The sequence below is a fragment of the Leishmania martiniquensis genome, chromosome 31, assembly GCF_017916325.1.
Source record: "Leishmania martiniquensis isolate LSCM1 chromosome 31, whole genome shotgun sequence".
In the NCBI taxonomy this organism is placed as follows: domain Eukaryota; phylum Euglenozoa; class Kinetoplastea; order Trypanosomatida; family Trypanosomatidae; genus Leishmania; species Leishmania martiniquensis.
Window position 1 is genome coordinate 1,381,240 of NC_090166.1, and position 19,091 is coordinate 1,400,330.

Sequence of the window (19,091 nt, forward strand, 5' to 3'; positions counted from 1 at the left end):
CATCGAGCGAGAGAGGGTTGTGTGCGCAACGGAAAAAAAAGTCTGTGTGCGCGGGGGGGGGAGGGGGCGAGAGAAGAAAGTGGCAATGCGGGTCAGAGGGGGGGGTCATTGCGCGATCATGAGAGTCGAGTTTGCTGCTCTGCGCTGAGCCCGCCGGGGGAGACAATCCTTTTTCTTGACGTTGGGCACGCACCGCTGTGTAGAAGCCCCAGCAAACGTGTGGGTGATCGCTGCTTTCGCTTCATCATCAGCCGCGAGATGAGAAGAGGGAAACTCAGATGATGGAATCGCCGACCGCCTACTCGTCCAGCACGCAGCGTTTACCATGAGCTGCGCAGCGGCCTTCCCCTTAGCAGGCGCCTTCCTCTGGCAAATGTCTGTGAAGCGGAGTGCTGAGGCGCCAATGCGCAACGAGCGCAAGCCGTGGGGGAAAAAAAACGAAAGAAGCGAAGAGAGAGAGAGAGAGAGACCCGCGCACCTCTCCCCTGCACCGCCCACACGCGCAGGCGCGCGCACAAGGGCTACATCGTCGCGTGCGCTTCCAGGCGATACTTGATAGAGATACCAGAACACGTGCATACCGGAGTCGGCGTCCTCTCATGCGCTTCATGGTAGAGGCGAGTTCGTGGGCTGCGGCCCTCAGAGTTGAGTGCTCTCGCCAAAGCTAAGGCATGCCTCCACCGCTTGCGGGTTGCTGGAAAGATGCGTTAGCACCTCGTGAGGAAAAGCGCGATACCACACCTCCAGCGCGTCCTCCCACCCAATTAGTGCGAAGAACAGTTCACAGTGGCGCGCCTGCACGGCGCCATAGGCGTCGAGCGGGTCGAGGTGTCGCTGCCCATCCTGGGATCGTGACGAGGACGAGGTGAGGACCGGCGTGCCCTCATGCTGCTCATGCCGAGTGCCCTTCTGTGCGCTTGCTGCCGTCTGCGCCTCTAGTAGGTAGCATGTGGTCTCGAGGGCCACCTGCCGTGGAACAGTGTGGCCGCAAGCGCTGGCGCGCGACTGCGCAGCAGCGCATAAGTGGTAGAGAAGCGACAGGGTGCTAGAGCGCACTGTATGCAGGCCGCATAGCTCACATTGCAGACGCACCAGCGTCGCACCGGCGCGGCTGACTTCAGCGCTGTGGTCGATGTCCGAATTTGCCGCCCCCTCGGCCACCGCTAAAGAGGCCTGATCGTATTCGGAGATACGGCAGCAAAGTTTCAGAAGGTTGTGCACCATTGCCGGCTCTACGGGCCGCTGCTTTCCGGCGTCTTGGAGAGCACCCAGCAGGAGCCGAACGAGGTGAAGCGCCACCGCGCAGCGCTCTTTGCGCGCGCCCTCGGTGTGGAGACAGTCCTGTCGTGCCTCTTCATCCGTAGTACTCCCCCCCGCTGCGGGCAGACGTGACAGTCGTGGGGGCAAAAGACGGTTCAGCTGATTTGGCAAAACCATATGCGTCGGCGGCAGGCACCCGTACCGCGCAATGGCGCGCTCCAGCAGTTGCTGCAGCTGCTGTACTCGCTGCGCAGAACTGTGCGGAACATCGCCGTCTTGTGCGTCAGCAACTGCATCTGTGCATGCGTCAGATTGCCTCCCGTGACTTGCCGAATCGTGCGAAGTCAGGACCTGCGGCATCGACGTGTCCAGGAGAGATACAACAGCTTCAAAGGTGGCATTGTAGTAGGCCTCTCTCGCCACTGCCTCATCCTGTACGCCGCCACGCTGGCGCTCCGCGTACGATGCCTCTTTGATCTGCGTTTGTGTGCCCGTCAACGATGTCGAAAAGTGCGCTGCCAGAGATGACAAGTAGCGCCGCGTCCACACCCACCGCTTGGCGTAACACACCTTTTCCTCGGCAGAAGACGAGGCAGACGACATGGCTGATGCCGACAGCGACGTTAGGCACTTGATGACGTGCACTACCTCGCAGTGCACAGCAGCGGGGTACGCCATGAGCCACGAGCAGGGAGGGGCCTCCAGGCTTGCGGCGGCGACGGAGGCCATCGGCGGTGGTGGGATACAGAGAAATAGAGAGGCCAGCAAACTGTCGTCATCTTGCCTTGCCGCATCCGTGGTGGTCATCTGAGGGCGCATGTGATGCTGCATCAACAGCCACACCACTGTGAGGGCGCGTCCACTTGGGTGGTGGAAGAAGTCAGCGCTGCCCGCCCACCACGGAGGTGAAGAGATGGCCGTTCCGCAGGGCCTTTCATGGGCTCCATCGTCACCATGAGTCGCCGCTGGGGCCTTTTTCGCGCAAGTGCTCTCCTGCAGTAAGTGAAATAGCGTTGACCCCTCAACTGACAGCCTCTTCTCTACCCTTTCCAGCAGTACGTTCCGCAGGGTCGGGTACTGTACCACCTCCAGCAGTGCCGCAGAGAGCGAGACGTTAGCTCTCGCGCTGAGGCTCTGCTCCGCCATCTCCATGTCTAGCGACTGAAGCGCCAGTTTCTCTGCAACTTGCAGTTGCCCCTGCCTGCGGAGGAGCTCCACGGCGGCAGCCAAAGCCAGCGAGCGTGGCGTCGGCGGCGAACACGTCCTGGCCCACCGAGTCGCTGACGGAAGTGATGCAGGGCGACAGCGTGTGGCGCGAGTGCTCGCAGCCGCACTCTCGCCTGGGCGCGTCTCCCGAACGCCATAATGCTGGAGAAGTTGCAGGGCCACGTGCCAGGGAAGCCGCGGGTGACGCAGCAGAAAGGACAACGCTGCTGGCGTCGGTGTGCGGCGTGGCGAATGCAGAGAGAAGCTGTGCCGCTCGTTCGCCTCTCGAGGAGAAGGCGAAGTCTTCTCACTCGGCTCCCCACAGGGCAGCGCGCCGTAGTTGCAGGCGAGGAGCTCAAGGCAGTAACGCCAGAAATGCTTGCGAGCCGCAAGCGCCGCGGGCGTGAGTGTGTCAGGTTTCTCCTCGCGCAGCGCCAGAGTCTTCGACAAAACACACTCCACCTCGCGGTCATTCAGCGTCAGCCGCCTCGAGGGCCCATCAGCTGCGGTAGCAGGAAGCAGGTTGCCCTCGCCCTCTCGTGAAGGGTCGGTGCGCTGCTTCCTTTTGGTGGGGCGATGCCGATTCAGCGCCGCCACGACCGCGGTCACCGAGTCGATGGTGGCCTCATGAAGAAAGCTCAGTCGTGTCTCTCCGATTTCTTTCCGAGAAAGGCTGAACGACTTCGTGATAGTGGGCTCTGCAGCCGTGTGCGGTGCTAGCGAGCTCCCGCTTCGAGGATCGGGACTCGACGTGCGGGCAGGCGCGGTGTGCATGGCCCCCTCAAAGAGCGCCAGCGCCTCTTCCCATTTGTGCTTTGAGAGAAGACCCCGAATGATCTTGAAGATGTCCAGTAGGGATCCGCGCCAGGCGAGGCGCAGCACCGCTGAACGGTCCTTCTCCGAGGGGAGCGCTTGCACAGCAGAGAGAAAGTGGCCGTTCAGTCGAACTAAAGGGGGAGGGCAAGAAGGGGCAGTGCCAATCGATCCCGCAGAGAGCGTGGGCGTGGCGTCGAGGTCCGGCTCCAGTTGCCGCACCATAGCAGCGAGAGTGGCCGTTGGGGCACCGGGAGCGTTCTGTGCCGCGGCCATCGCTATGGAGAGTGTGGTCCCCCATTGCCGCGACAGCCACTCGTCCCTATGCGGGGAGAGTGGCTGTCGCTGATGGTGCTGGTGTCGTTGCGCATGCAGCAACTTCACGCAGAGCTCGTACACCCGCAGAACCGCCGCCCACTGGCGGGCGCGGCCCAGTTGCTGCACCAAGTACGCTGTCGTTATGGGACCTGGCAAGTCACGCTGATACAGGGTGTGATGGTAGAAATGAAGCCCTCTCTCCCACTCACCCGCACGCAGAAGAGTCGTGAGGGTCATGTGGCGCATTGCCTTTAGGAAGGCGGAGTGGGCCCCTGTATCTGTCCTGCTCCTCGGCGGTGCAAGAGGCTCGGCCTGTTGGGTAGGTGCCGTTTGGCCCTTGATGGGTGGCGTGTGAGCCTCTGTGGAGCAGAGGTGGTAGAGGCAAAGCGCATTGTGCCACGCCTGTGGCGACGGCGGTGCACGGCTCAGGTGGTGCAGGAGCTGTGCTGCTGCAGGAGGACTGAGAGCGGTGGGAAACAGCTGAGGCCGCGCGGGTGGCTGCTTCGTCCGCCACGTGTATAGTAGCTGCAGCGTCAGCGCCCAGCCGCATGGCGGAAACACCCCATAGCGCAATAGATGCTCTGTCGCCTGCACTACCGAATCCGATTCGGGCGCAGGTGTACGGGGCGGCTGTCCTGCGCCGTGGTGTACCTTCTCCGGGGAAGTGCTCGGCATCTCGTCCACAAGGCGGGCAAGCTCCACGAGCTGCAGCGCAGCGCTCCACTCATGCGACACACGAGGCGGGTCCCTACAAAATCGGCGGTATACATTTACCCCGGCGGCCACCCCTCGCGACCCAGGTGACTGCGCCCGGTAGATAAAGGACCAGAGGCCCCGTGGAAACCACTGAACGAGGTATCGCCGCAGCTGGATTGAGGAGGCACGTCGTGGTTGCCGGCCCAGCCGTGCCTCATCCAGCGCACGCGCAAGAGACGCGCGGGATGGGCGGGCTGAGGACAGCGACGACATGCATCCTGACGCTAGTCCCAGCAAGATGACACGCAGGAAGGAGTGGAGTTGGGCGGTGGGAGGAAGTGCGAGGGAGACAGTCGCCGTAGCCAGCACTTCGCGCAAGAGAGCGCCAAAAGAAGCGGGTGAAACACTGAGTTCTGCGCGGCGATGGTGGCAAGGGCGAATGAAGCGCTTCGACGCTGGCGTAGGCCGCCCAAGATGCATGGTGGCACCACACTCGAGCGACAGCTTTGGAGCGGAGAAAGAGAAGGACTCGGCCGTGGCGACAGCACTGCCCCGGGCACGAATGCCGTTCGCTCATCTTTTCGCTCTCGAAAAGGAGAGAGCGGACACACGAAAAGAGAAGCGACGCAGCCGATAACTCTGCGCGCCCCGGTGCTCATGTCGAATGGGGGTTGCACGTGCGGTCTGCTGGCGAGACTCGAGATGCTCCGAAGGGTCTTTGTCGTGTCCTTATCGGGTGCAGTTGTGTCCCAAAGCAGAAAGGGAAAGCACTCCAGTTATCGTCCCTCAGCTGCGTGGCAGCTACACGGCGGAGGGCCCGAGGCGCACATGCATTCGTCCACCCACCCACGTACTCACGTCCTCAAAAGCAGCGCTGGCGGATGTCGATCATCGCAGAATTCCATCCCCCGGAGTCCACCCGCGCGGTAAGTGCTGCGGTTGCATGTGCTCCACGAAGCGAGACCGCCAGCGGAAGATGAATTGGCCTACCGCGTGCTCGCCAGTCTTGGCAGGCGACGAGACGTAGAAGTACTTCTCTAAGAGGAGGCGCACCACCAGAAACGCGTGACTGTCAACATGCGGCACCTCCGACACCTCATTATCCGCCGCAGAGTCCGCGGGTGGCGAGTTACGCAGCGCGACGCCGCCATCCGCTTCCCTTACCTCACCGCTGTCCACGACCTGGCGCAGCCGCTCTTCCGCGCGAGTCAAAGCGGGAAGCAAGGTCAGTAGCTCCGGGTGTTTGCTGACCCAGTACCGAGTCAGCACGCTTCGGCTAGAATTGCCATACTGCACCTCAGTGCTGTCCCTGCACACGTGTCCAGCGGCGGCAGGTGCCTCGGCCACTCCGGTCAAGATGAAACGTACGCCTTGCGCCGATCCCGCACCATCACTTTCGGCACGAAACACGGCATCTTGGAGCTGTCGACCACCCTCACCACTGTCCTCGTCTCTTCGGCCTGCAAAGAACGGGTAGACAGAAGCGTGCGTTTTCAGGTAGTCAATCATCATGGTGCGCCGCTCCTCCGGAAGAAGGGTAAGGGCTGTGGCACGAGCGGTGCCGACCTTCTGGCCGTGGCGCCTGTTGCTCCTCTTACTCCTCGCTGGCATCTCCAAACGACAATGAGCATCGCCAGAGGAGGCTACCACGCTCTCCTCATCGACGTCGCCGCCGCCGCTATCGCGCGCCTCTCTTTGCCCTCGCAAGGACTCGTAGTGGTGGTGGAGGGCTTTGGCGAAACTAAACACCTTATCCAAGATCTCACGATGCTCAGTCAAAGAGAGAAAGTCTTTCATCCCTCGAAGACGGAGGCGCGGGTGCAAATCGCAGTCTCTCTCAGGCACATCCTCGTGTTCCGGCGTAGAGAAAACTCCTCCCTTCGCCCCCTCGTAGGCGGCACCCAACACATCGATTTTCTGTTCCATCTGCCGCATCGCATCGACATACTCTTCACGCTGCTTGGCGCGCAGACGGATGAGCGGAATGCCGAAGTCCTTGGCGACGCTCTCGCGTAGGCGATCGTATAACCGCCGAGACTTGGCAAAGCAGTGAGCACACAGCAAAAGCAGGTCGTAGCTGTTATGGCTCATGTAAACGCTCGGGAAAAAGCGGCGGTACATGAGCGGCACGACAGCAAACCGCACGAGCGACACGCCGCTGCCACACACGACGCAGATGTTCTCCTTTGGTTGCCTGAAGTAGTCCATGTTGCGAGGAATGTGCACATCATTAAACCGGGCGAAGTTGGGCGCAAAGCTCAGCTGGATGGCGGCCATCTCCCAGCCATCCGCCGCATCGGCTAAAGTCAACCGTTCATCTTCCGACAGTATCACACCAGCAGGCGTACGCCATTGCAGCACCCTTGCGAGTCCCTTCTTCCTCACGTACCAATCCGCTTTGGTCTTGTCCACTGTGAAGACCAGCTGCATGGCAGGATCAAAGACACTAATGTTGTCGTAGTACGGCCGCTCACGGCCTTTGCACCACCGCAGGTCAGCCTCGTCCTCAACGTCCGCAGCGGCGGTGCAAGATCTCGTCGACACAAGCGCACCCTCGTCAGTTCGAATACCATTACAGAGGATTCCTCCCTCAATGTTTTCAGCGTTGTTTAGTGCAGTCGAGGCGCAATTGAACGCGCTCATCGGCTCCGTAGCGCAGCAAGCCAGCACTTCGCGACAGTCGAGCCCTCTCACCGAGCTCCACGGCAAATGAGTTGGTGCGTTAGGCGAGTGCCCTGCAGAGGCCGGGTTGTCCACGATGAAGCCGCCACCCTTCAAAATGGCGACACAGACGTCATATGATGCTTCGGCGTCCTCTGTAGCGTACTCAACTTGCAGCGGTGTAAGAGCGCCATGACAACTACCCCAGTCACTCATCACGACGGCCATGCCCTTGCCCAGCTGTCTACCTGTCAGGGCAGAGCACATGCTCTTGAGGCTGCGCAAAGAATCTCTTTGTACCACAGTCACCTCCTCATTCGTGCGCTGGCGGCTGTAATCAAGCACCGTCTCAGGCAAGCAGGCATCTGCCAGCTCCACCAAGTCCACCGCTGACCGAAGTCGAACTGCCGGGTAATCGCGATTGAGCTTCACCTCATCGCCATGGATGCCGACGCCGACCTTGAAGATGCGGTGGTCCTGGATAAGGTGCAACGTGTTGGTGTACACTTCACGCAGAAGGGCCTCCGGGTTTTGCCTCTGCCCCTCACGGTAGCGCGGCCACTGAGCTGACGCGGGTGCGAAGGGGTCATGGAAAACATCGGCAGAGCCGCCGGCGGCTAAGGCGTGCAGATGGATCCACTTCAACAAGACCGTGCAAGAGTACGTGCTAAGCTGAATCGTCGCGACGGGCCCCGCCAGCCGGCGCGCCTTCCACTTTCCAGGCGCACCGCGTTTCTTTAGGGGCCCGCTGTCGTCGTCGTCAGCGTCAGGTGCTTGGAGTCGTGTCGTCCACTCCATGTCGAATCCGACGAAACCGTAGGACGCAGCTTCCGCACAGAGAAGCCTCCATAGAGAGCGGTACTCGTGTGCGTCAATCACTCTCCAAATCGGATCGATGACAACACGTCGTCGCATCCTCGGCGTCGCCGCTCTATCGAGGACGCCTAAAATTGCACTCTGCGCGGCAGCCATCTGAACGTAGTGGACCCTAGGCGAAGGAGCAGCATCAGAGCAGTGAGAGAGCAGGAGGGAGGCTAAGAGAGGCAACAGAAGAGAGGGTCAGGAAGCCAGTATCCCCTGATGCGCGCCTTTTCGGGAATGTAAAGGGCCAGGAAGCCGTCCAAAGCGGTACTTCGTGAGTGAGCAGAAGGTGCCACTCGCAGAGCGAGTCACGCTCCACGTCTTGGGCATCGGCACCATAGAGAGTTACGCTCTCCTGAGCAACAGCAAGGAAGGCACTGTTCGCTTTGAGGTTCGTGATCCATACAGAAGTAATTAAAGGGACTCCCATTCGATGTTCCAATGAAATACAGGTGATACTGCGCCGAAAAAAAAAGGAAAAAGCAGAGCGCTGAGGCGCACGAGTAGCAGATGTGCATGGCAACACCCGCTACAGCAGCTCGCAGCGAGTGGAAATGGGGTCGTCACAGCCACAAAGCTGCCAGATGGGAACAAAATAAGAGGAGAAAAATGATGCCAAAAGTACAATGCAGTCCGATGCATGGCTCCCAGCTCTCCATAACTGGCGAGCTTCCCCTTACCCCCATGGAAAAGTATACCGGTCTGGTGCACCACCCCTACTCGCGCTCTCAACGACACTACTCAGAAATAGGTAAACCAGTGTACCCCCACCCTTTCTTTCCCCGTCACCAAGGCATCCCTGTCGCGGCGAGTAACCAAGAGGCGGGTGTGTCTCGGAGAATCTTCATCACTTTCAGCGACTCGACTTTTCTAGAGCTGAAAGGAGTGCATTATGAAAAATAGCGTAAGGAAGATAGAAGTGTTTCGTGGCACACTACATTGGGACAGTGAGTAGCGCTGTGCCACGTGCCTCATCGTTGCGCTTCTCGATCATCTCTACCGCCTTTCTTGTTCTTGACAAGTTTCCCAAAAAGAAAAAAGAAAAGAGCAGCCATTCCTGGTGTGGCCGAGAAAAACACTCTTCACATAGTGGCACACGACAGGGCCGGGGTGCAGCAAAGCAGCCCACGGACGAAGGGAGGGGAGCACAAGTCCAGTAATGTATTCACATTTATTTTGCTGCACAAGAGAGAGTGGAATGTGCCTACAGCTCTCGCATGTTTTCAACTGGCTTCAGCTCTCTTTCCGCTTGGTCATCCGAGCAAAGCGCCGTCACAATACTCCGCCAGCGGACCTCATCGCTGGTTTGAGTATCCGGCAGCAGAGGCCCGTTGCGCACACCAAACAAAGAAGTTAGAACAGCAAGTGTTCGAAGTGTCTCCTCGACATGCTCTGCAGAGGGTCGCACTCGGCCAACCACTGTAGTTAACGAGTTGCCACCGAGTAGGTCGAACAGCAGCGACGCCTCGATAGACTTTGTGTACGGAATCATGGGTAGTTTGCTAGCGAGCGCCGTGGCCAGGTCTCGAAGCACGTAGCTGGATGCGTTCGCAAAGCGCGCGCTCTCGATGTCCGTCTTCTGCGATGCAACCGGGCCACCTCCGCACCAGTCGAAAATGGTCAGTCTACCAACTGTCTGGCACTGGCGCACGGCGCTCGTCCGTACACACTGGAGCTGGATCCAGGTATGCGAGCGACCGTTGTGGTGCTGTCGCCGCTTGGCAAGAAGGTTGTCGACCACATTAGGAATGCTACCACTTGTGCAATCGATGAAGCGAGCATTCTTTGGCTTCACAAAACCGTTCGCATCGCAATACACCTCCGTGACGTCTTTTCCTGATGCACAGTCGAAGCCGCCACGCGAGGAAATCTCAACGACGGCGACACGGTAGGTAAAGCTGAAAAAAGAGCGCTTTGGGCTTTCTTCAGCCGTCGTGGATAGGTGCTTCATCAACAGCGGGAGAATCTCTTTCACGAGGCCAGTTTTCCCAGACCGAAACTCTCCTACTGTCATAAGTGCAAACTGGTAGCCTGACCACACAAGGGCCAGAGGATCGCAGAGCTCAGCGAAGACCTGCTCCACAGAAGCATCTTTCTCAAAGCAGTAGTCGTACTGGTGAACTGTGTCCTCTCCGCAATCGTTCAGCTGTAGCTTCCGTGGATCGGCGGCGTCGACTCTGAGTGTCACATCGGAAACCACTAGACTACCACTACCACCATCAGCGACTGCGGTAAAAACGATGATCCGCCCCTGCAGTGCTTCAAGCGCCCGCCCCCTACGAGTCAACCGCACTTGCGACTCGTACAACTGCTCGGTTACACTGTTTCGCTCGCCCGTGACCCTCTTCATCCTCATCTGGAGCTTCTTCAGTTCCTTCTGCGCTGACACGAGCTCGTTGGGGGCCCTACCAGCACCTGGTAGCTCGGCATGTGGCTGACGTTTTACGCTCGCAGAGACTGCTGCCTTTTCCTCCAGGTCTACACGAGCCTCTTCCAACAGCCTCGCGAGCTCCGCGTTCTCTAGCTCCAGCTTTTCTGCTCGCTCAGACTTAAGCTCCAACGCCGTCTGCAACTGTGGGTCTGCGGCTTTGCGGTGTGCGATAGCCTTCATCCTTTCTTCCAGTTTGATCTCTCGCTGGTGGAAAAGAAATATTTCCTGCTCTGCATCTTCCGAAGCACTCTGCATCAATGCTAATTCTGCTTTGAGACTCACAATCAAAGAGCGCAGTATCCCATTCTCACGTATGAGTGCAGCAGTATCCTGTGCAGGAGGCAGCCCGGCGTCGGATGTTCTTGCCTCAGCTTCTCGCTCCCACTTGCCGATTCTGAGCTGAAGCTCAATATTCAGCTGGTTTGCCTGGAGAAGCTTCTGCTCAAGCTCATCGCATTTACATGTCCCTTGAGACGCCAGTAGCAGTGGCACCGGAGAAGACGCACTCACTGGTGTGGAATGTGAAGCTGTGGCAATCGCCGCTCTACCTCCAGCCTGCAGCTGTTGGCTATTCACGCCGGTGCGCTGTCCATTCTCCAAACCCATCCGCATCTCCGCCAGTTCCTCCGCAAGCTTGTCGTATTGGTCTTCGGCGGCTTCTGCCTTTACCGCAAGCCTTGCGTTTTCGACTGCAAGAAAGGCTGCCTTCTGGCGTAGCTCTTCACTACGCCGGGCCAATAGCGCGTTCTGCTCCTTCAGCTCCGCCGCCTCGTCGTCCTCACTAATGTCCCCTTCTGGGTGCGTTGGCTGGGCATCCAGCGTAACCGCTTCACCAAGGAAAGATTCATGCGCGCCGTTATGCTTCGCGTTACGAAAGCGCGCCTTTCGAGCTGCGCTTTCGAGCTCCAGCTCGTGCACTCTCGCATCGCTGCTTTTCAGCCGGCTGGCCAGCTTTCGCGCCTCGACGACGCGTTCGGCAAGTGTGCATTCGAGCAGCTTCACTTTGCCCTTGACCTCTAGAAACAGCTCCTTCCAGTACTGTGCAGCAGTCTTTTCTAGCGCAGCGGAATCAGAAGCAGAATGCAACTCAGACACGGCGCTCCTCGAGCCACCTCTCGGCCGATGTAGGGCAAGCGCGTCCTCAAGCCGCTTGCGAAGAGCGCTGTTCTCAGCGAGAGCGCTCTCAAGCTCGTCTCCAAGCCTGCTTTCTTTGCTCGTGAATTGAGATGGCGCGCTCTGCCCTTCGTGATGCTCGCTCCAGGCAAGGAAATGCCGATAGGCCGGCGCCCACTCATGTTCTGTCGCATCGAGTGCCTCGCTCTGCCTTTCCTTTGAAATCAGGTAGCCTTCAACGTACTCAACGAGGAAGAGGATGCCTTTCTCCCGCAAGATGCCTTTGCCGTCCATGACCCCATCCTCCCACTGACCACAGTATAAATCATCGTTCGATTGGCGAAAGACCCCCAGACCTTGTTGGTGGCCGCTACACCATTCCCCATCGTACAAGTCGCCGTTGCCGTAGTACAGAGACCCTTGTCCATGTCGGACTCCCTCTTCCCAATAGCCCTCGTAGCGGTCGCAGCTCGAGGCAAGAAGGAAGACACCGTAGCCGTTCATTTGGTTCTCCCTCCACGAGCCCACATACTCATCACCATTGGCGAAGGCAAACTGACCCTTTCCATGTCTGTTGCCCATGTACCACTGCCCGACGTATTTGTCGCCGTTTGCAAAGGTGTAACGGCCGTAGCCGTGCTTTAGATCTGCTTTCCACTCGCCCCGGTAGACGTCGCCAGTTCTGGCATACACATAGACACCATAGCCTTCCATCCTTCCATCCTTGAAACTTCCGTCATACGTGGCGCCACTGGGAAATGTAAGCTTGATGTTGACCCCGTTCAGGAGCTTCTTCCTCTTCTTTAATGCAGTCTCGCTGCCAGTAGGAGTACCGGCAGGGCTCGTTTTCGGGACTGGTCCTTGCGGACTCTTTGGTGATTGTACTGCACATGGTGCAGTCAAGCTAGCGTTCATGTGGCAAGGAAAGCGACTGTTCCTTTTTTTTTTGGTGAGCAGAGTTCAAAGTGAAAAGTGCGAAAGGGTGCGGGTGGAGAAAGAGAACGGGTAGAAAGCTAGAATTAAGGAAGGTACAGAAAAGTACTTCATTGTTTAGAGGAGATAGAGAAGCACGCTTGATGCAAAGGCGAGGTCGTTGCAGTAATGACTCGTACGCTGATTCCGGAAAAAGGGCTACGTGTAGGGTTAGCAACCTCGATGAAGTCGATTGTAGACGGAGATAACACAAAGGTGAACAGTGCGTAGCATCAGCCAACAACCACACTGCAGCATGACTTTAACAGGGGACCATCTCGATCATCGGCAGGAAACTAGTTCAATTCGTCTTGGCGTGGGGGGATGCCGCGGTCGCGCGAGAAAGGGCTACGGGTACTCTCTGGTGAGATTCTCGCCTGCCCTGAAGCGCTGCACACTTCTTGACAGCAAGACATAGGACACAGGTTACCAATTGGATGTACATGTTGCGCTCCACCCTTAGTCGCTTGTTGTCGTGCTGCAGCTGCAGGCTGATATCTGTAAAGCGCGCTTTGGCATCATACTTGGAGTGCCACTCGAAGAAGTGAAAGAGAAAGGAGACGGATGAGATGATGGCCATAGCAGACATGATTGTCAAGCCATTTACATTGTACCCTTCCACAAGGCGAGTGATTCGCTCCGCTGTGGTCGAGATGACACGAACGGGAACGCAGTAGAGGAGAAAGAGAGCTAGTACTGGTATCAACACCAAGTTCACTTCAAGCATGACAAAGCTGACCATTTTCTTGATGGGCTGGAGAAAAAAGTTGAGCACTAGTTTGTGAAACGATAGGAGCGAATATGCAACAGGGATCTTCTACTCTGAAAGGTCATTGAACGTGTGTGTGTGCGTTTGTTTAGAAAAAGAGAAGAGGAGAGAGTCTTTGAGAAATCCGAAATGGAAGGCAAGAGCTCTTCGCAGGCTGCGCAGTCAACTCGGGAAGGGGCTGCATACTTAGAGGTCAGTGCACTTGAAAAAACGGCGGTGTGAAGCCGCAGAGAGCTTCCCGTTGAAAAACGGTAAGCTTGGGCCCAACAGGCAGAGTGGGGGAAGCTCGACAGCAACAGGTTGTTCTCCCCTTACTTCCAGTTCGGCGCGAAATGCTTCCTGTACACAACGCAACATTGACGGAGCACTAGATGCGCGGTGCACGCCTATTTGCGGCTGTGAAATAGCACGAGATGAGGCAATCAATCCTATACTACTGGAGCCAAGAAGGCCGCCGATGGACTGCGCCGGCTGCTGTTCCCTGACTCTTTGCTAGCCCCCTCCCCCGTCTTTTGCAGGGAAGGCTCTAGGCACCATTGGGCGCTTTTATCCCCGGGCCCCTTTTGGGCGATCTAACCCGTAGTGTCCAAGTTCGACTGAGCCTGCATAAGGGACGGAATGCCCCCTGTGGGTGACAGCCGCTTAGCCGCACCCCCCCTGTTGCGGCGCCTGCGGGCACGCTGCCCAGATATGCCCTTCGTGGCGTCGGTGAAAGTGGCGGGTGCAGGCTGGGAGCCTCTCAGCCAACCACATTGTCATGAGGAGAGCCCCAGGAGAGGCGCAGGCGGCAAGCGACAATCGCGCTTGTGCGACATGAGCTGCGCCTCCTGCATGGGACGTCATGAACTACGGTTTCGCAGACGCCGCGAGCACGACTCGGGCACCTCGGAGTGCGCCAATGCACCCCCCCTCCAGACCCCCGTTTGGGGACCTCGCGGTACGGTGTCGGGTGTTGCGGGTTGGGGCACCCGGGGGCGGGCGCGGTGCCTCCAGGCGCCCTCGCCGGAGGCTGGCCGACTTTGGGCTTGGGGTTGGCCGACATGCACCTGGACTACCCTTTGCTACTTGAAAGACGGGCGCCACCGGTCCCCGCCTGACGCGAGGCTCTCGGGGGGGCGGTGGGCTCGTGGCATGCCTTGGGAGGGGCACGGCGAACTGGTGCGGTGCACGGCCCGCGGTATAGGACCTGGATGCGGCCGTGGCGCAGCAGACGCCGGTGACGCTGTGCTGTATGCAGACGCCCGTGCAACGCTACGCGCGGCAGGGCGTGGGACCGAGGATGGAGACCGCCGGCCCCCCAGAAAACGAGCGGGATTAGGGCACCATGTTAAGTATCCTGCTGGTGTGCGTCGCCGCGATAGCTCAGTTGGGAGAGCGTCAGACTGAAGATCTGAAGGTCCCTGGTTCGATCCCGGGTCGCGGCATAACCTTTTCGGTAACGGCCAGGAGCAAGGTGTGGAAGGTGAAAAGCGTCACCAGCAGGATTCGAACCTGCGCGCGAGATCGCAACTGATTTCTAGTCAGTCCCCGTAACCACTTGGGTATGGTGACCGTGAAGGTGATAGGAGAATTCTCGGGCCTCAGCTTCATGAAACATCGTGGGGGAGGTAGCGCGGGGCCAGTCGGGCCCCGGGGCGGAGGGGTTCGCATTTCTTGCCTTTTGCGGCGGCGTTATGGGCCGCCTTTTTCGCAGGCGCTGTCGAGGAGCCGACTGCGTGCCGCGCAAGTGCTGATGTGTACGGGCGCGGTGCAGCTCATTTGAGCGATCCGCGAAGACGCTGCTGGCGCTCGAGGGAGGCGCGCCGCGGGGCACCGTCTCCAGGCGGCAGTTCGATCGGTGGGGCGCTCTCGGGCACCTGGTAAGCCTCGTTGTTGTCGAAAAGCAGGTTGAACCCTTTGCCGGACGCAAACCACGCCGTGCTCCACAGCGGTGTCGCCGGCACGAACATGGGGAACAGCTCCGTCGCTTTGAAGGCCGGGGCGAGGTTGACGCGCTTGCCGTTCAGCTCCTTGGTGACGTTCTGCAGCTGCCCTTCCGTGTTGGACCCGAGGGCGGCGACGCAGCCGTTGCGGTACCGCACCAGCAGCGTGGTTGGACCGCTTATGAGCCCCACAATATCGTAGTCGGTCGCCGTCGTTTGCGCGCCCATGCGCGTGGCGAAATACTTGAGCGCTGGCGTCTGGTCTACTGCCGCGAAACGCGGCGACGGGATCATGACGCCGTACTCAGCCAGCGACCCTTGAATCAGCAACTCATTCTTGGCGCTCACATAGACAGCGAGGCTGCCGACGCAGGCGATATCCTTCACACGAATCAACTTTGGTGCGCCGCCCACCTCATGCGCCGCTTCGCCGCTTTGATGCTGTTGGAAGGAGCGTGTCAGGGGGATAGGCACCGGATCGAACGTGTTAGGCGGCAGCTGGCCACCGTTTGTTGCGCCACATCCGAACACGCGCCCCTCCTTGGTGAGGAAGAGGGTGAAGGAGTTGCCAAGGGCGACCTTTGCGACGCGCATGCCCCGCTTCTCGAAGAACGTTATGCGCGTCGGCGACATGGGCGCGTCGCTGTTGCCGATGCCGAGCTCCCCCCAGTTGTTGCAACCAAAGGCAAAAAGTCCGCCGTCGCTCAGCTTGATCAGCGCATGATTGAAGCCGCAGTGCACGCTGTCAATCACGCTTGTTCGCCGCGCTGGCCACCACGACGCCGCCGGATCCCACTCCATGAACCCTCGTGCGCCGTCTAGGCGCTTTTTGTGCCCCACCCCCAGCTGCCCCATGTGGTTGTTGCCAAACGCGAGGACGCGGCGACCTTCGTGCTGGTAGACAAGGGTGAAGTTTGAGCCGCACGCGACACGGGTGACGAAGGGATCGGTCTTCGGAAACGCCCCGTCGAGGTCGATGTATAGCGGCCCTAGATCGGCCACAACAGACGAGGCATGCACGATGCTGCGGCTTCCGGTACCGCCGCGCGTGCTACCGCCCTCGCCTTCCGGCTTCGGTGCTCCGGTCTGCCCGTAGCGGTTGTCACCGACAGTGATGAGGTTGCCCTCACGTGTGAGCATGGTCACGTGCTTGTGTCCCGCTGCCGCATCGACCACGTCGTAAAACGGCTCCGGCGCTATGAGTGGAGCGGCAGGAGGAGCCGTGAGCTGCCGCCGCGCGACGTGCTCTTCTGCTTCTTCCCGCTGAAAGCGGCGGTGCTTCGCTGCATCGGCGTCACATGGCGAGGGAAGCGTCTTAAGGAACAGCTCCGCCGGGGGGGACGGGGCGAGGCCGCAGACAGAACCCATGCCAATGATTCGCGTGTGCAGGCGGCGCAACATCGCTTGACGGGCACAGCTTCGTTCTATGTCGCTTGCGTTTATGTGCGGAAGTCAGCACGAGAGAGCAGACGAGAGAGGCGGAGAGCGTTTACATGACAAAGAGGGTACGCCAGCGGAAAGAACATGCGCACAGGAAGCCCCGACGTCTGCTGGGATGCCCTCACATCGGGCTGCCAAGCCGCACCCCGCCTAGCTTGTTTCGGCTTCGTCCGAGAGAGCAGCAGCGGCAGGGAAAGGCAGATGAGAAAGGGGGTGGGTGGGCGGGTGGAAAAGGGTGCGCACATTGGACTCGAGACGGTGCTGCCACGCCGGCATAGACGGCGCTCGCCGTGGATAACGTGTGCACAAAGAATACCTCGAAAGGGACGCGCGTCGGCGCGGCGGTAGACATCGAGGAGGAGAGAGGTGACGTGCAAGGGGGAAGGCAGGAAGGCTGACGTCACACATACACATGCTCAGGTAGAGAGAGAGGGTAGCTCACTGCGTGTGCGCGCGCTACTTCGTGGAAATGCTGAACCTTCCACGACGACTCTGGCGAGCGAGAAAGCGGGAGAGTGATAGGTACTGGTAGGTAGCCATGGTCAGCAGCACCACAACGTTGAGCACCAGTCCCGCAGCCATGATTTTTGCCAGGGAGCTCAGCTTCACACGGTCCGACTCACCGACAAGCTGCAGCGCGTTTGCATCCTGCGCGAGACCGAAGAGGATAGTGCCGTAGCGGTGCAGCTCCTCCTCCATCGCGCTCTCCACCGTGCTCACCGCGTTTGGGTCCACCTCGAAAACGTCACGCTTCATGATGCTGAACCGCACCCACTTGGGTGAGAAGGTGGAGAAGCTATTGTCGAAGCACACAGACACCTCCTCTGGTAGCCCGTGGCGGGTCTTGAGGACGGACGGCGCCGTGTAGGTGTAGCTGCCGTCGGTGGCGTGGTGCCACGTGTTCAGCACTATCTCGCGTTGTCGGTCCCGCAGCCCGGCAAAGTGGGCGTTGTAATGGAAGCGGCTGAGCTCCGTTGTCTTGTCCACCGGTGGCGTGAATCGCACCTGCATCACGGCATTCACGTCGAAGGCGCCGCCGTCGGTGACGCGGAAGGTAAAGCCGAGCGTACCGCCGGCCTCCACGATTTCGGTGTAGCACTCCGTTTCTCCGGCCTCTATCTTCGACCCGTAGGTGGCGGCCCTGACGGTGACGGAGCTGCAGAGGAGCAGCAACAGCGGCCAGAGAGCGACAACAGCGTTGCTGACCGGTGACGGCACACCGCTAGCTGCAGCGTGACGGCAGGAGCGCATATCGGGGCGAGATGGAGGGAGTGAGTGGTGGTGGTGGGGAATGGGATGGGATGGGCTCGCTGGCAAGCACTGAGAGGAAGAGAGGGAGGAACAAAGTCGACTTGGAAGCTCTTCTATGCTCCGGCTGGCAGCCCACACGCGCACACCTGTACGGTGCGCAGCTTCCTGTGTGTGTGTGTGTGTGCGGGTGCAAGGGTGCGTCGATGCGGTCCGGTAAGGGTGCTCGCAAGGGGCGCGCAGAGCCCAAGTGCAACGAGAAGGGAGCAACACCACGGAGGAACCGACGACACTGTACGTGAGTGTGATACATTGCACAGGGGGACTTAGGGGGAGATGTGAGACACCGAACCGATACCTCTTCTGCTCCTCCAACAACTACTCGGGTCACTTCGAGGTACGCGTGTGAGGCGAGGGAGGGGGTGCGGATGGCTCGGCAGCGCAAACCAGCCGTCAGGGGGCGTCATGCGGCCCTGCCCCACTCACTCGCCTCCGCCTCTCTCCTATCGAGGGCGACACCGACCGCCCGCTCCCTTTCTTCCCGCTTCGCCTCGTGACTAGCGATGCTTCCCTGCACACATCTTGCGAATCTTGCGAATGCTGTAGAAGCACAGGGAATCCACCAGACCCGCCACGGTCAGAACCCCACCGCACACCGCGCACAGTTGCAGCGCCAAGTGGATCACGGAGGGGTACGGGTGCCTCTCCTGGACCAGAATGCGCACAGGGGAGAGGTCATACGCCACGAACACGCCAGGGACGATGCTCTGCTTCGTTGCCGCCGTCGACTCCGCCTTCGCTGCCCCACTCGGGGTGAAGTGGTGTGTGGCGGAGTACTGATTCGATTCCACCGTGTCCTTTAGACCTGTGACGAGGGAGTAGCGCTGGTACGTGGTCGGGACGACCTTGACAAAGTAGCTAAAGCGGCCATTCATCGCATCCTTCGCGTCCCCGCTGAGGGCGGACCCGTGCGCGGTGCCGTCCAGCGGATTCTGTTGGCCTGGAAAGCGCTCGCCAAACTCAAGAGTATGCACGGTGTGACTGAGGTCCAGCCGCCGGGTGGTGCTCCCCATGAGATCGTGCATCCGCCGACCAAGTGTCTCGTAGATGCGACCGGGAATAAACTGTAGGCTGCCAGTGGCGCGCGAGGCCGAGAAGGCCGCATACAAGTTGCAGCCCTCCTTTCCAGAGGCAGCGGTGGCCATCTTGATGCGATCCTCAGCGCACTGCTCTACGCTGATATCGTCCACGTCCAGTGTCCAACCTCTCCGCGCGTACGCTTGCCGGACATCTTCGCAGGTGTGGCAACAGTCTCCCGGGCTGCGCTCGGCGCCGTAGCAGCTGGGGCAGTTCTCCTTCTCCGCCCCGTCCGAGTCGATCG

General features: G+C 59.6%; 6 protein-coding genes across 6 annotated transcripts; all 6 read right to left on the reverse strand.

The window, feature by feature from the left end:
* Positions 1-639: 639 nt before the first annotated feature.
* On the reverse strand, positions 640-4,566 carry LSCM1_01581 (uncharacterized protein; the record flags this gene model as incomplete). The annotated part of the gene is made up of 1 exon (XM_067319184.1): positions 640-4,566. One exon carries the CDS (start codon positions 4,564-4,566, stop codon positions 640-642), a length of 3,927 nt encoding a protein of 1,308 aa, XP_067176463.1.
* Positions 4,567-5,181: 615 nt separating this feature from the next.
* On the reverse strand, positions 5,182-7,926 carry LSCM1_01582 (uncharacterized protein; the record flags this gene model as incomplete). The annotated part of the gene is made up of 1 exon (XM_067319185.1): positions 5,182-7,926. The coding sequence occupies one exon, from the start codon at positions 7,924-7,926 to the stop codon at positions 5,182-5,184; it is 2,745 nt and encodes a 914-aa protein (XP_067176464.1).
* Positions 7,927-9,019: 1,093 nt separating this feature from the next.
* LSCM1_01583 (uncharacterized protein) lies at positions 9,020-12,274 on the reverse strand (the record flags this gene model as incomplete). Its single annotated transcript, XM_067319186.1, has 1 exon — positions 9,020-12,274. One exon carries the CDS (start codon positions 12,272-12,274, stop codon positions 9,020-9,022), a length of 3,255 nt encoding a protein of 1,084 aa, XP_067176465.1.
* A 358-nt stretch (positions 12,275-12,632) lies between these two features.
* LSCM1_01584 (uncharacterized protein) lies at positions 12,633-13,073 on the reverse strand (the record flags this gene model as incomplete). The annotated part of the gene is made up of 1 exon (XM_067319187.1): positions 12,633-13,073. One exon carries the CDS (start codon positions 13,071-13,073, stop codon positions 12,633-12,635), a length of 441 nt encoding a protein of 146 aa, XP_067176466.1.
* A 1,781-nt stretch (positions 13,074-14,854) lies between these two features.
* On the reverse strand, positions 14,855-16,423 carry LSCM1_01585 (uncharacterized protein; the record flags this gene model as incomplete). The annotated part of the gene is made up of 1 exon (XM_067319188.1): positions 14,855-16,423. One exon carries the CDS (start codon positions 16,421-16,423, stop codon positions 14,855-14,857), a length of 1,569 nt encoding a protein of 522 aa, XP_067176467.1.
* A 495-nt stretch (positions 16,424-16,918) lies between these two features.
* On the reverse strand, positions 16,919-17,713 carry LSCM1_01586 (uncharacterized protein; the record flags this gene model as incomplete). Its single annotated transcript, XM_067319189.1, has 1 exon — positions 16,919-17,713. One exon carries the CDS (start codon positions 17,711-17,713, stop codon positions 16,919-16,921), a length of 795 nt encoding a protein of 264 aa, XP_067176468.1.
* Between the last annotated feature and the right edge of the window lie 1,378 nt (positions 17,714-19,091).